We start from the raw sequence: 13513 nt of genomic DNA on the forward strand, positions 1-13513 counted from the left end.
AGCTTCTCCTGAAAACAACCACCTTCCAGGACGCTGAGGTCATGATCTGGAAGGCCCTCTTAAAAGACCTGACTGTACCGAAAGCCCGTAGTGAAGGCTGTGCGGTAAAATACAGGTGGCACACATCTAAGAAAACAGGCATTTACAGGCTTTAAACATGATGGAGCAGCACTCGGAGTAGCTCGAATATTATTTGAAGGATTGAGAAAGAAATGGTGATTATGCAGGAGCCTGCATTAACTTTAATGACATTCTGGTCTGGTCTCTTTCCTTTCCAGGGCCATGTTGTTCTCGGCTTCCTCCGGACCTGCTCAACTGTCTACTGCAATGTCCAGAGAGAGTTTGTGTATAAGCAGAACCTTCTCCTTGAGTTTTAAAGCATGTACTGTTTTCTTTGTCTCAATGCCATCTTTACATTATGACTCATTTCTATGCTGGTGCCCTCTGACAATAGCCCCTGCAGCTCATCTGTACAATAATAAGTTGGCCCTACTCTGTTTATTGCCACGAAAAGTGAATATATTTATTTTTTCAATACGAGAGCAAGCAAAATGGTTATATAAGAAAATAGACGATCATTTACGTCAGTCTGGAGATCTTTAAACAGTAGCTGTTTTTAATTAAAAAACAGCATTGTCACAGTTTCACTAATTTTACAAGCAAAACTTCAGACATTTGCTCTTGTAGAAATGGTAAATATGATTGTTTGATGTGTAAAACATCAGAATCTGAATACTTCATCTCTCGCCCTGGGCTCTGGGGAATATTATGAACTGTTTGTTTTAAAATGTGGCGCTTTATGAGTGAGTTGCCTCTGCTTAAATATAACCGAATTAAATCTATCACTAAGTCCTGACAGTTTAAAGATAACACTGTTAACTGGCTACTTGAGGATACAATGTTCACAGTGTTATAATAATAATAATAAAATAACCATGATAACAAAATGAACATACAGGAAACTCCTATCACATCATATCCTGTCATTATGTAGCCACAGGCTGCCATGGTGATTGTATAAATATGATAGACTGAATGTGCTGCACCTTTAATCTGCAGTCTTCTTAAAGGCCAGCAGGGGGCGACTCTTCTGGTGTTTTTTTTTTAAAAAAAAGGTCAGATATATTGAAGTCTATAGGAAAACAGTACCTGGGTATCTTCACATATAACTTCATTAAAACACTTTCCTGATGATATTATAGCCTCAGCTGCAAGTTTCAAGTTCTATTGACTACAACATATCTGTCATTGTTTTAAATGTAATTCATAAATATAGAGAAAGGAGTTCTCTAAGGCCGAGTGACCTGTGATGCAGCCAAAATGCTCAAGACAAAGCTCTGAAACAGGACTCAGTTTTGATCATATTCATTATTATCATCATTTCCAATGCTTAACTAATGTGGTAGACCACCACCTAATCTAAGATTTATACCCTAAATTAACAGTATTGGAAACGACCAAAATCATTTTTTACGTCCTTGTATTGGTTAATCCACCAGCAGGTGCAAGCTCTTTAATTAAAATGATATTTTTAAATGGTAAATAATCATATAAAAATATGATTATTGTTGCTATCCAGAAATTTTTTAATGTAATCTTTTATACTCAAATTTGGGTATAAAAATGTGAATTTTTGAATTTTTCTAAAATGTGTTTTTTGGTTTTGTTTTTATGTGAGGTGACAAGTTGTTAGGTGAGCATTCTAGCAGAACTAGGCTCTTCTGGGAGTTCTTCCTGTGAAAATTGAGCTTTTCTTTCCCACTATTCCCAAGTCATGTGATTGTGGGATTTCTTTCGTTACCTTACTATGTAAAGTGTTTTGAGGTGACGTTTGTTGTGATTTGGTGCTGTATAAATAAAACAGAATTGAATTAAATTGCCATCATTTACAAAAGCAATAAGAGCAGACATATTCCACTAAACAAGCTTGTAAAGGAATCGCAGGCAGGTGGAGGTTGTTGTTGGCTTGTTGAGGTACAGAGAGGGGACATGATGTGGTATATTATCCATGAGACTGCTGCTCAAACTGCAAAGACAGGCTTTCCTACATCGGTTCTGGTTCAGGGCTCCTGATACATTAAACCAGTCAGTGAAACGGTTTAAATATGTGTCGCAGTCCCAGCAGTATCCATCCATCCATCCATCTTCATCCGCTTTGTCCGGGGCCGGGGCCGGGTCGCGGGTCGCGGGGGCAGCAGCCTAAGCAAAGAGGCCCAGACCTCCCTCTCCCCAGCCACCTCCTCCAGCTTATCCGGGGGAATACCACGATAAGGAATACCAAGGCGTTCCCAGGCCAGCCGAGAGATATAATCTCTCCAGCGTGTCCTGGGTCTGCCCCGGGGCCTCCTCCCGGTGGGACATGCCTGGAACACCTCACCCAGGAGGTGCCCAGGGGGCATCCTTGTCAGATGCCCGAACCACCTCAGCTGGCTCCTTTCGATGTGGAGCAGCAGCTGCTCTACTCTGAGCCCCTCCTGGATGGCCGAACTTCTCACCCTATCTCTAAGGGAGAGGCCAGCCACCCTTCGGAGGAAGCTCATTTCTGCCGCTTGTATCCGCGATCTCGTTCTTTCGGTCACTACCCACAGCTCGTGGCCATAGGTGAGGGTAGGGACGTAGATCGACCGGTAAATTGAGAGCTTCGCTTTTACACTCAGCTCCCTCTTCACCACGACGGACCGGTGCAGCGTCCGCATTACTGCAGCTGCAGCCCCAATCCGTCTGTCGATCTCCGGCTCCCTTCTCCCATCACTCGCGAACAAGACCCCGAGATACTTGAACTCCTCCACTTGTGGCAGGAACTCATCCCCGACCCGGAGTGGGCACTCCACCCTTTTCCGGCTGAGAACCATGGCCTCAGATTTGGAGGTGCTGATCCTCATTCCCGCTGCTTCACACTCGGCTGCGAACCGTTCCAGTGCGAGCTGGAGGCCTTCACCCGATGAAGCCAACAGAACCACATCATCTGCAAAAATCAGAGATGAGATTCTGAGGCCACCAAAGCGAAAGCCCTCCGCCACTTGGCTGCGCCTAGAAATCCTGTCCATAAAAATTATGAACAGAACCGGAGACAAAGGGCAGCCCTGGCGAAGCCCATCACCCACCGGGAACGAGTCCGACTTATTGCCGGCAATGCGAACCAAGCTCTTGCAACGGTTGTATAGGGATCGAATGGCCCGTAGCAATGGGCCAGACACCCCATATTCCCGCAACACCTCCCACAGGACACCCCGAGGGACACGGTCGAATGCCTTCTCCAAGTCCACAAAACACATGTAGACTGGTTGGGCAAACTCCCATGCACCCTCAAGTATCCTGGAGAGGATAAAGAGCTGGTCCAGTGTTCCGCGACCAGGACGAAAACCGCATTGTTCCTCCTGTATCCGAGGTTCGACTAACGGACGAACTCTCCTTTCCAGCACCCTGGCATAGACTTTCCCAGGGAGGCTGAGGAGTGTGATCCCCCTGTAGTTGGAACACACCCTCCGGTCCCCTTTCTTAAAGATGGGGACCACCACCCCGGTCTGCCAGTCCACAGGTACTGCCCCTGATCTCCACGCAACATTGCAGCAGTAGCAAAGATGAAATATAAGATGGCAATTTTCTATCCCATTGTATGAGTACTGGTGGTTATTAGATTTTTCAGATAGGGAAGGTCAACCAGCTTTACCGTATAGAAAGCAGTGGTAAGTGTAATTATCTCCAGTGATGAAAGCATGGTAAATTAAACCTGGCAGGCTGAAAGTGGAGGGAGCAGCTTTTTGATATTTTTACCTCTATAATCCCGAAAACAAGTGAGAAGAAGTGTCAGATCTCTCTCTCTCTCTCTCTCTGTGTCTTTTTTTTGTTTTAAATCTTACATATTTATTTATTTATTTATTTATTTTTTAAATGACATCAGAAACAGCAGTATGCGACATTACGTGATGGCAGAGCTTCAGTTCATCCTTTGTCATTTTTTTTTTTTTTTTTTTTTTAATAAATAGGACAGGGGGAATGAATGAGAGAAAGAGGGGGAGAGAAAGAAAGAAAACCAAAGGGGAGAAGAGACGGTGAGAAGGGGGGGGAAGAGAGAGAAAAAAAAAAGAACTCCTGGGTCACCTGTATGGAGAAAAAAAAAAAAACAAACAAAAAAAAACAAACAGAGGAGACAGCAAACAACAAAGAGCAACATAATAATGGAGAAAACAAAGCACCATCACAATAAACTAGCTAGTCATAGATATCAATATTTACTAAATAATAAACGATATTGTGCAGCACGCAAGATAGACAGCGCACAGTGTGCTTGAGGCAGCAGCCAAGAAAGCTTTAGTCCGCGTCTGTGAATACCCATGTGTGCATACCTGTGTGGATCAGCATGCTTGCATTCCAAAGGTTTCTCCATGTAATGATCTGCTAGGGAGTGTGGGGGGGCCACAGCCCCGTCCTCCAGGGTGTGAAGCGGGTATGGAGGAGATCAAAACTCCAGACATCCAGAGGCCCCCAGAACACAAGAGACCATGGAAGACCAACAATCTTACATATTTAGATGATGTGAGCAATTTGTGGTCACATGAGTAGAAAGCACCTCATCATCCACCTCTCTGGATCTGTTTAATAGCCTTGCTTTTATTTTCAGGTAACATTTTATGATTGTTGAGGGAGCTTGAATGTGCAGTTTTTCCTAATCCACTTTGAGGCAGTAGAACAAAGATTGATTTCAAAGCTTGAAGTAAACGAGGATACGTTATTATTTCTGGAAAAACGGATTAAATGTGAAAGGGTTCTGTTCCTTTATTAATCTTGGATCGACAGCAGTGACTCTACAGAATATTTTATTGTTTTACGTTCATGGCTATCAACTTCACAGTTTAATTTTACTGAGATTGTTCAACATAGTTTTCTAAAAGAAAACTATGAAAAACGGTGTTAGCAAGGTCAGCTTAAACTTCCTGACTTGGCACTAATGAACCCTTAAAAGCTAAGCTCAGTTTATCAAAATACATTTATAGAACTATTTTTGACTATGACTATAATCCATTAATGTCTTAAATGGCCTTGATGTAAGGCCTTGCACGCTGCTAGCTTCTTTCCATGCGTGGATCTCTAGGTATGCAAATTAATTCCTGCCTCTTTGCTGGAGCTCGTAAAACTACTCTAATGCCATTTTCACACATGACCTCTAGATAATGTTGGGAGAATCAGACTGACATTTTTTGAAGTCGCTTCAAATGCATCCTCATTGGAAAGACATCACTTGGTTTAGGTCAGGCTTTCTGCATAGAGTGGGCAGGAAAAAAACACAGCACTGTTATTTGTCTTATTCTCACATGGGCAAAATCAAGCTTTATACAAGGAAGCTGTGCAGGATTGCACATGCTCACTGTACAACCCTGCACACTCATGGTGCTTTTTGCACAGCTCCATGTTAAAAATGTAAAAGATAAATGTCAGATCTGGCAAGTTAACCCCACCCTGCATGCTGACAGACTGGTTATTTAGGTGTGATGTATATGAACGCCAGGCTGTCTGGGTTTTTAAGACTGTTATTAATTAACTGGTTTCAGAATGGAAATGTCTTTTGCTCATATTTTTTCTACCAGCTCCAGGTTAAAAAGGCCCCAAGTGGATGAATTACCAGGCATTAAAATGACAGAGCATCAGTGAGCAGTTTTATATACAAGCATCAGACATTTAGCAACAATTGAGAATTCCCAACATCGCTCTCTTTTTCTCTGCTTTTGATTTTTCCACCAGCTCCCAAGTGAAAAACTTGCACTGGACACTTTATTAGGTACACCTATTCAACTACTCATTGAATAGGCGTTGATTACATAAATGTGTAATCAGTCAATCATATTGCATCAACTCAATGCATTTAACCTGTAGCATTAGAATGGTGAAGAAAGGGGATTTGAGTGAATTTGAACACGATGTAATTGGCCTAGTCTTGGTACTTCACAGATCTGCTGGGATATTCCTGCACAACCATCTCTAGGGATTACAGAGAACTTTCAGATAAAGAAAAAATATCCAGTGAGCTGGTAAAAGCACCTTGTTGACATCAGAGGTCAGAGGAGCATGGATAGATTTGCTTTGAGCAGATCCAGAGGTAAAAGTAACTCAAATAACCACTCCTTACAATCAATTCACGAGAAAGAGCATCTCTAAAGACACAACACGTCGAATCAGGTAAGATGCAGCAGCAGAAGACAACACTAGGTGACAGTTCAGCATTATTAAAATACCACAGCCTACCTGAACATTGTTTTAAGATTCACACCATGCAGCTGATAAATCTATGACGCTATCACGTGAACATGGACCAAAAATGTCTGAGGAATGCTTCCAGCACTTTGATGAATGAAGCAGCTTCAGCCATGAAGCAGTGGCTCTGAAGGCAAAAGGGGTCCACCCCAGTACTAGCAAGTTGTATCTAATAAAGGGGCTTTTCTGTTTGTTGCTGAGGAGATTGTGTTCATTCATTAGCACCGTTTATTCTCTAAAAGACAGCACTGTGCAAAGAGTGACAAAAGAATAAAGTTGTTGGCTTTAAATCATTGAGAGATGCTGAGACACTGGGATCCTGTTAGTCCCACACAGACTCGTGCAGAGCAAAGGTTTCTCTGCTGCGCTAACGTTGCACTGCTGCCTCTAATAATCACATATTTACATGTTTTGATGGCATGTAGAAGAAAATATACCATGTAGACAGAAATGAGTCCTCACTCTTTGCATGTGTCCACATATGCACTAAGATATGTGCTCCTCTCTCTCTCGCCTCCTCTTTCATCCCCCTCCTTTCTCCTGGTCTCTCCACCCCTCTGTTTCTTTCTCCTGTCGTCTCCCCACCCTGCTCTCATTCCATCAGGTCCTCACAACACAGCCTCAGCACGCCTCATCTCCTCCACCCAGAGCGAGTGGATCAGAGAGAAGCAAAGGAGAAGTGACGGGAAAACAACATCAGCATCACCGACAAGCATCTCCCTCACCGGGAGAAGGAGAGAGAGGGAGGGAAAAGGGGGAAGGAGGAGGAGGGGAGAGAGAGCAGAACAGTGTGAGAAAGAAGTTTTTAGTTAGAGGGAGTACAAGCGAGTGAGAGTTTGGAGTGAGAGAGCTCGGTGGGTGGCAGTGGAGCTTCATTTTCCCTTTCCTTTTCTTGGCTCTGAGTGCCGTCTGCCTCCTCTCTCCTCCCGCTCTCCTCCTCTTCTTCTCTACTTCTCTTCTCATCCCGTCTCTCCTCCAAGCTCCCGCCGTGGGGTCTCAGCTCTCCGTCTCCCTCCCCCCCTCCCTCGCTCCCTACCTCCCCCGGGCGCTGCTGGGAGCCTCCGGGCTGCTGCGCCGCAGGAGGATGTCGCGCCGGGAGTCTCCGCCGCCACCCTCGCCACCTCCGCAGCTGCTGGGAGTGCAGAGAGGAGAGGTGGAGTGCGAGGACCGTCCGGAGCGCGCGGAGCCGCTGTCCGACACCGAGAGGGAGATCGTCCAGGACACGTGGGGGCACGTCTACAAGAACTGTGAGGATGTGGGGGTGTCTGTTCTCATAAGGTGGGTTTTCCGTCAGCGCGAGTGAACTTAGAAAGTCTCCACGCTTAAAAATCCCAAGGTTGATTCGTGTCTTTTGATGTAACACTGCTCAGTGTTCCTGCTGCTTGAGCTCGAACATGCAAACCTTCCTGCTCCCCTGAGCAACATCCCGCTGACCACTGATAGAAAACATTTTTGCTGCACCGAATTGAAGCCATGAAATACCCTAACACGAACTTGAATCAGTTAAAGGAAAGACCAAGACAGGTAAACACTAAGAAATAACAGAAAGCAACAACAAAATCAAATATCACGAATACACAATGCAAAACTACAGTGCAAAAATAATGAAAACTGGAAAAACCCTAATCATCCCTGGAACTCATAACAACACCAGCCTGACAAACGAAAAATGTTTTCCTGTATATTTTTTTATGCACGATATTATTTCAATAAAAAAAAAACAAAAAAAACAAGCTTATGTATGTTTCAGTTAAAACAATTTCCCACACTGAGTTATAGTTTAGTTTTAGCTAACTAACCGTGATTATGGTTTATCAGATGTATTAAATATTTTGATTTCACTCTCACAGCCCTGAAAGAGGCTTTCCTTTCTCAGTTCTCCCACACCACATATCCTCAGCTCCTGTCCTCCCCTTTCTTAGCCCCTCCCACCAGACATGTCAGGAGGAATTGAGGTGACTAGGAGGTGAGGGAGGGACACGAGGAGAGAGGAGTCGAGACAACAGACGTTTAACCAAATGAGACACCCTCGCCTCGGAGCCTCATTTTAAAGTGATGAGAAATTAAATATGACATTTCACAAAATAGCATCATAAATTGTTTTGTTATAGCCCAACTGCTGCTGTATTTGATGATCTGCAGTTTAACAGTGATCAGGACATTTTTTACCTTTAATAGGAGGACTTTTAATTAAAATCACAACATGGTGCAATGTGACGAGACATTAGACCTTAATTTAATCACACATGCAGGCAGCAGTGAAAGGCAGAAAGTTGGATCATCTTAAATAACCAAAACCACAAGTACAAATGACTTGCGGTTTAATGAGCCCTCCTCTCCCCGTTGTTTGTATAATCCAGCTGTTCGCCACTTCAGTCTTCTTCAACATGGCTCAGATTTACAGAGAAACGAGTAAAGCCCCGAGATGCTCTGCTCCGCTAGGTTAGCTGATCAGAGACTAAAGCGGGGTGCACAGCAGGCTAGCAAGTTTGTCTGATTGTTGTTCTTCCAATTAACTGTCAAATCATCTGAGACATGACCAAAAAAAAGAAAAGAAAAAGAAAGAACACATGGTACAATTTAGATGCTCTTGCTAAGATCTCATTTGTTTTCTGCTCTTGTCATTCTTTTATTTTGTAATCACAATGAAAAACACACAAAGTAAAGATATTTTTCAAAAGGTGGAAACATCTGGACAAATCTTTAATCGCCTTGCACCATAAAATTCACCTAAATAAGGAAATATCAAACAGAGATTTAACATCATTCATGCATATATAATGTATAAAGGTCAATAATTCTGGTCTCAGCAAACCAGAAGTTACAGTACTGGCTGTTTAGGTGGGTGCAGATTTTAAGAATTACCAACATTTTTTATCTTGAGATGCTGGAAACAATCCTAAATCATCCGATTACTGCAAGCAGCAGGATATTACATAAGCTAAAAATATTTCCACCAAAAAGCTTTCCATTAATAATGTGAAGTTTTAATCAATTTTTTCTTTGCTCTTCTCACGGGTTTGAATACTGACTGTGTATAAAGGCTGGATGTACCTTTTGGACCAGAAACATGAAGCCAACACTAACAAGCTTCTGGCCAAACTTGAGGATCACGTCTGTGCTTATCCACCAAACAGCAGTTCAGAATACCCGTGCTTGTTGCAGTCTCTGGGTGGGATCCTGGGGGGTGTCCCATCCAGAGACTGGAGAAATCTGAACAGTGTCGACTGGAAAAGAAAAGACACAAATTAATGTCACGCATTAATTTACTTGATCCAGGATAACCTTAACCGAAAGGTCACTGATCTGTGTTGTTGATGTATTTGCCAAGACACTCTTCACTCTTGAAGAGAGGAACAATTCAATTTCAATTCAATTCAATTTCTTTATTGTCCCACAAGGGGAAATTAGTTTAGCAGCAGGAGGATAAAAATAAACAGAACAATACTATAAAATAATAATAACAATAATAATGATAGAAAGTTCAAGGACAATTATTTGCCATTAAGGAGACAAGACGCAGTAGGGATAACAGAGCTGTCAGCTGATCAACACCTAATGGTCAGCTGGAATAGATAACTATTAAAGGGCCGTTGGGTACCAAAAAAAGGTCAGAAGGGCTGTCGCGTCTGCTGTGGCAGAACCAAAATCTCAAGCTTGGGAAGAGTTCAGTGAGAAGGACTTTCAGATGGCTCCTAGCAAACTGTCTGGTGAATCAGGAGCAGGAAATAAGAAAAGCAGACTTGGCTCAGCCTCAGGCCAGCTTTTGGTCAGAGACGAGAACTGCTGAGCCTTACTGGAATATTGTGGAAAGAGCTCTTTGAGGTGCTCCTGAACCGGATGAGCACGTCCTCAGTCTCGAAGGCAGTTTGAAGATATAGGGGTGGCCTCACCTCATCTCCTGACAGACGTTGCTGAGGTACACAAAAAGCTCTGCAGTGAAAAAGGACGGGTAGGGATGAGATTCACTCTGTTTTGGCTCCATTGGCGTCCCTGGAATGTAACCCTCAGTGTTAGGTGGCTAACACTCAAGTACAATGGTGCACTGCTCTTTGTGGGTTAGCGTGAAGCAAGGGTGATCGAGTATTTTGAGAGCCTGTTGATGGGACCAGTGAACTAGTGCGGGCATTTTTTCCAAACTTTGTACTGAAGAGAGCTGAGCTGGAAAGCAAACCCTTCGAATTACCATCACTGTAGGTTCCCTCCCTCATGGCATGTCTGGGAAGCCGAAACAATAAGGTTGCAGATGAATGTGGCTGAAAACCTTTTCCTCAACAGGTTCAGACTCAGAAATAGATATTCTATTCTGAGATGTTCTACATTTCAAGGAGTATTCATTCACCGATCCAAATCATTGAATTAAGATGTATCAATCACTCCCATGGCCACAGGTATATAAGATCAAGCAACTAAGCATGCAGACTGCTTCTACAAACATTTTTGAAGGAATGGGTCACTCTCAGGAGCTCAGTGAACTCCAGTGTGGGCTTGTGATAGGATGCCACCTGTGCATCAAGTCCAGTCGGAATATCTCCTTGGTACTAAAGATTCCATAGTCAACTGTTAGTGCCATTATAACCAAGTGGAAATGATTGGGAATGACGGCAACTCATCCATGAAGTGGTAGGCCACGTAAAAATCACAGAGTGAGGTCAGTCATGATGCCTTCAGAATAGCTTAAGAAAAGTGTGTAGAGAACTTCATAGTTTCCATGTCCGAGCAGCTGCATCCCAGCCTTACATCACGAAGTGAGGTGCAAAGCGTCGGATACATCAGTGTAAAGCACATCACCACTACACTCTCAGGAGTGATGAATAACACTTTTCCATCTGCCAATCCAATGGACAAATCTGGGTTAGCACAACTCTGAAATGAAGTAGACCGTGAGCCAGACCTTCTTGTTGTTGTGATGTTCTCCAACATCACTGTCTGACCTCACAAATGAGCCAAATTCCCATAAACGCACTCCTAAACCTTGTAGAAAACCTTCCCAGAACAGGTGAAGCTGTTATAGCTGCCAAAGATGGGTTAAAATCGTATTAAACCCTACGTATTAAGAATGGGATTACACTCAAATTCATATAAGTGCAAAGACAGTGTATCCAGAGCTGCTGCTTCATTCTCAGACTTGTGAGTAGTATGACTCCTGGATAAATCCTTCTGGAATTTTTCCAGGCACAACAAACTTGGAAGCAGACCAGAAGGGGTAAACCTTGCCATCACTGTGTTGGCCTGCCATCACAACGGACTAAATAGGCTCGCGTCTGTATGGTACCAGATACGGATGTCATCATTTCGATGATCGGCAGCAGCCTGTTGTAGCATCTCTTCAATATTTAGCTTGAAGCATTGTTCAGCCTGCAATGCACGTGGTGACGCACCAGGCATCGCACCAGACATCGCACCACGTATCGCTCTGATATGCAGTTTTTTTCAGGTCTCTTTGATATGATGCACAAAAACTTCTGTTTAATCCCTATTGTGTCTCAGTTAACACAAAGTACTGAATTAATACTTTGTGTTAATGCTTTCATGTTGTTTTTTGTATTAGACAGTAACAGAAGCACACATGTATTCATCTTTCCCAGACGCTTAACTCTAACTATGAGCCTGCAGTCTGCTCTCCAGATGTAATGAGCTATGCTATAAGAACTTGGTTTTCCCCAGAAGGAAGGCAGATCCCAAAGTGACGGCACAAACAGATTTTTTTCACCACAACAGGCACACCCACACCATGTTCTGCACCAAATCCCTCAGCCTCTCAACAATAACTGAACTGTGACAAGTGCAGGAAAGGAGGGAACATCAGGTTCCTCACTCATTAAGATGCTGAGACGGCTCCATACACCACATCTTCTCACAAGTAAAGTGAAAACTGTGAAAAGGGCACCTTAAATTTGACCTGTTCTCACCTTGTTTATATTTTATTTCACATTTCTCTCTTTCACTGCTGCTGTCTTTTTAAGTCATGTGAAAATTAAACATTTTTCCAGGATCGAACAATCTTCTGTAATGCTTCACTCTACAGAGCTGCAGACCAACAGGATCTAACGGCGCTTCTCCGTTTTCCATTTAAAAAATAAATAAATAAAAAATATATATCAAAGAAGAGAGGCTTAATTTATTTAAATCCTCAGCTAAACTGTCTCAGTGTCACTGAGACCTTAAGGGCTTGTTAAAATGGACAGCGAGTCGTAGCCAAGGAGACTGATGTGACTGCGACAAACTGATTTTCGGTTGGAGGTGACGATAATCCCCCGAGGGGGAGCAGATGGGGCAGAGAGCATCTTGTGTGTGTGTGTGTGTTTCGTGTGCTCTTATCTGTGGATGACAGCAACAGGCTTTGGCGCTTGAATGCCTCGTTCTGTGCTTCTGCAGAGCTCTTCTCCTTGACGTCGCTCCTTTCATTTCTTATTACTTTTTTCCCCCTCTAAAAGGTGACATGGGTATTCCTTTGAAATCTCAGCTAAACCATGATGACCATTTAATCCGTTAAGTCAAAGCTGCCAGGCACATCACCTGTCCACGAATTCTTTTTTTTTTTTTTTTTAATACTGACAATTTAGCGTTTCTTGTAGCTTAGAAACAGCAGAGCCCACATAAAGTGTTAATTTACTGCCATATAAACAGGATCAGAATATACTCAACTTGGGAAGCATGTAAAAATAGTTTTTATCAAAAATTATTTTGTGCAAATATTTTTCTATTTTTCTTCCATAGAGATGAAATTTTCACTCTCACATCCACACAAACCTACAGAATGACCTGAGGACTAATTAACATGTAAACTTACAGTAATGAGTAGAGAGGACCCCGAATGCAGGATACAGATTCAGTCTAATTAATCAGACTGAAGTAGAATCAAAAATAGCCACATATTGTCCAAAAATATCCACAGGAAAAAAACACAGCATAAACACATTACATAAGTAATGTAACATGACAAGCTAACACCCACAAAGAAATAGAGACAGGAGACAGGAGTGGATAAACTCTATAGTTAATGATGAGACACAGGAGAGCAAGACACAGATGAAAGTAATCAAGAAGTGAAAACAACCTGAGAGAAGAAACAAAAAGCAGACCTGCACAGATATACAGTGTCAAACTCTTGAGCTACCTTTCTTTATACTTTAACAGGAACATGTGAAGTGAGTTAAATTTACTGTACAAACATCCATAGAAATACAGTATAAGAGACAAAACCAGAGTTTGTACAGTTTTAATGAGCTTCAAAGTCATTTTGGTATGATCATCTGTATTT

At 42.7% G+C, this 13513-nt stretch overlaps 1 protein-coding gene across 1 annotated transcript in view; it reads left to right on the forward strand.

Annotated features, from left to right (window-relative positions):
* Positions 1 to 7020: 7020 nt before the first annotated feature.
* cygb2 (cytoglobin 2) overlaps positions 7021 to 13513 on the forward strand; it is a 37216-nt gene continuing 30723 nt past the window's right edge. Inside the window, exon 1 of the mRNA XM_086296246.1 lies at positions 7021 to 7527. Coding sequence (XP_086152372.1) covers positions 7334 to 7527 — 194 coding nt within the window. The 5' untranslated portion in view covers positions 7021 to 7333. The remainder of the gene's footprint in view (positions 7528 to 13513) is intronic.

The sequence above is a fragment of the Aulonocara sp. 'chitande type north' Nkhata Bay genome, linkage group LG6, assembly GCF_057382095.1.
Source record: "Aulonocara sp. 'chitande type north' Nkhata Bay isolate Kocher_YH1m ecotype deep benthic linkage group LG6, A_spYH_male_GT1.1, whole genome shotgun sequence".
Taxonomy (NCBI): domain Eukaryota; kingdom Metazoa; phylum Chordata; class Actinopteri; order Cichliformes; family Cichlidae; genus Aulonocara; species Aulonocara sp. 'chitande type north' Nkhata Bay.